Genomic DNA, 2,433 nt, shown 5'->3' with positions numbered 1-2,433 from the left:
ATACAATCTCCACTTGCAAATATCCCAAGTGTGAGAGATCAGTTTTATTGGATACTTTAAACACAAAGTAATATCATGCATTGGATCCTTTGTCTTACAAAACAAAAAAAATGTCATTAGTGTTTGAATTAACCATCACCTTAAAATTAAATAATAATAACAATAATAATATATGAATTGTTGAAAAAAATATATGATTATCAAAAACGTAGCCAACGAAACTACAAGAAACTCACCACTCACCTGCTAATGAAACTACGAGAAACTCACCACTCACCTGCTAATGAAACTACGAGAAACTCACAAGTCACATCATAGAAAAATGAGCGGAAACAATCGTGATGCAGGTCACACAGACGCGGACGCGATCCACCCCTATTCTCCACTTGCAAATATGCCGAGTGTCACGGATCAGCTTTATTGATACTTTAAAACACGAAGCGATATTATGCATTGGGAACCCAGCCAAACTGTTACAACTGCTACGGCCACATCGTGTGGGATTGATGACCGGCCATCACCATCATGGGCCAATGGATGATGTTTCTCTGTTTCTTCTCTGAGGGTGTTTTACCGCGATACTTCCGCTGTAGCCAGACTGCCAGTGATTACATTCACACATTAAGAATGCCTCCGCCCCCTCATACCTCCACACACTAACACTTCCTTACCCCGGATCGCCACAGGCAGAGATAAAGAAGTGGAGTTCAGAATGGGCAGTTACGTTTCTCGCGCTTCGAACTCTGCACCTTCCAGCCCTCTGAAAATCATAAACTCAAATGGCAGCGTTCAGGAACTACACAGGCGCGTAAAGGCAGCAGAGTTGATGCTGGAAAATCCTCAGCACTTCGTATGCCGAGCCAACAGCTTGCAGATCGGGCGTCCGATTAGTCCTCTCACGGCAGACGAAGAACTGGATTTGGGGCATCTCCATTTTCTGCTGCCCATGACTATGCTGCACTTGGCGCTGTCCGAGACAGAAATGGCCTCTCTGGCATTGAAGGCCAATTCCGCCATGAAAGCTGCAACCAGACAGAATTCCGGTGCTAGAATACTCCCCCTGTTTGGAGACCTCATGCGCCCCCTCCCGTCAAAAATGAAAAAGGATATCTTCTTATTCGAGGAAGGTAAACAAATTCGCGGGGAGCAGGAGGTGCTTGCGGTGCCGAAGCTGAATTTGGAGGATGATCCAGAGCTGTCAACGGCGCTTGCGCAGCTGAAATTGAACGGAGGCAAATCTTGGAAGCCAAAATTGGAGACCATTACCGAATTCCGGCCAAAACTCCGGGATCTGATGCAGTCGAATGTTGAAGAGTTCTGCTAGCATGTGTATTTCCTTTGAATCAAATGGCATGGCAGACCAGAATTGACACTCAATTCAGGATCCTGAATATCATGACGCCAGAGTTCACTTGCTCATATCGGGCCTTTGTACCACCCATTTGCATATGTCCGTGCTCTAAGGCTTCTGGAATCACATGAAAGAATTCATGGTTCAGAATATGTACTGTGACTGGTTGGTTGAACTTTCTCTTATGACATTTTAGAAATGTAAAGATAATTTTATGAAAACCTAAATTGTTTGTGTTTTTTTAAGTAACATATTTTCCAAAGAAGGGAAATGAGTGAATCTTTTTATTTTTAATCATTCAAAATTAATTCATGCTTGAAATTTACCTTCTAAAATTTTCTTTGGCCCATGCACTAAGGTAATAGAGAGAACAATGTTAGAAATGACCGTTAATTATTGTAAATTCTAGTAAGGTAAAGGCTTCTCTAATAATTTAGCTTACATGACTTGTACCTCTACCATCATAGCTAAAACTCTCCCATGAAGACCACTATTCAACACAATGGAGAGAAAACACAATGGAGAGAAAACAAAGGTACAAAGAGGAGTTTAAAATGAGAAATAAGGGTAGCTTTGCAGAATATTTGTAGTTCTAGAGGTTGACATTCACTTAGAACATTAGTGGATAAGAGGGATATTTCCTCCAATGGTTTGAGATAGAATGCAAGGGAAAGGGCGATCTCCTCCTTGCAAGAAGAGGACAAGGGATGTTGTTGCTAGAGTTGCTTCTTCCTAGTCTAGGTAATTGAAATCCATGAGAAGAGTGTTCAATGCAATGAAATACAAGGTCATGATAAAGAAGGGAAGCACTTCAAGTGCTAAGATAGATGTAGGTATTAGGAAGTTCATTCTAGATACTAGCTTCTCCATGAAAAATGAATCGAAGTACGCTAAAATTGTAGGCGTTTGTTGGTGCATAAATGAATTTTAACTCTTCTTGGAATCAAGATTAGAGGTATTATGATAATATAATGCTTCAAAGAGTAGAACGCTTGGACTCCAAGTGTTATCACAAAATCACAACTGAGGGCTGCAATCAAGCATGATTTCATGTAACTATTTCAACCAATCTTTAGACCAAA

The 2,433-nt window shown here is 41.0% G+C and overlaps 1 protein-coding gene across 1 annotated transcript; it reads left to right on the top strand.

Annotated features, from left to right (window-relative positions):
* Positions 1 to 543: 543 nt before the first annotated feature.
* On the top strand, positions 544 to 1,627 carry LOC149198238 (uncharacterized). The gene has a single exon (XM_089404096.1). It carries the CDS (start codon positions 713 to 715, stop codon positions 1,322 to 1,324), a length of 612 nt encoding a protein of 203 aa, XP_089260222.1. The 5' UTR covers positions 544 to 712; the 3' UTR covers positions 1,325 to 1,627.
* Positions 1,628 to 2,433: the final 806 nt, after the last annotated feature.

This window comes from Pinus tabuliformis, chromosome 2_2 (assembly GCF_031772625.1).
Source record: "Pinus tabuliformis cultivar Carrire ecotype Pingquan chromosome 2_2, CPIR1, whole genome shotgun sequence".
Taxonomy (NCBI): domain Eukaryota; kingdom Viridiplantae; phylum Streptophyta; class Pinopsida; order Pinales; family Pinaceae; genus Pinus; species Pinus tabuliformis.
Note: the sequence above shows the minus strand (reverse complement) of the source record. Positions and strands in the feature narration are given on the sequence as shown.

Bases quoted from the DNA above. Each gene is read 5' to 3' on its own strand.
- LOC149198238 (XM_089404096.1), top strand. From the start codon at position 713: ATGGGCAGTTACGTTTCTCGCGCTTCGAACTCTGCACCTTCCAGCCCT.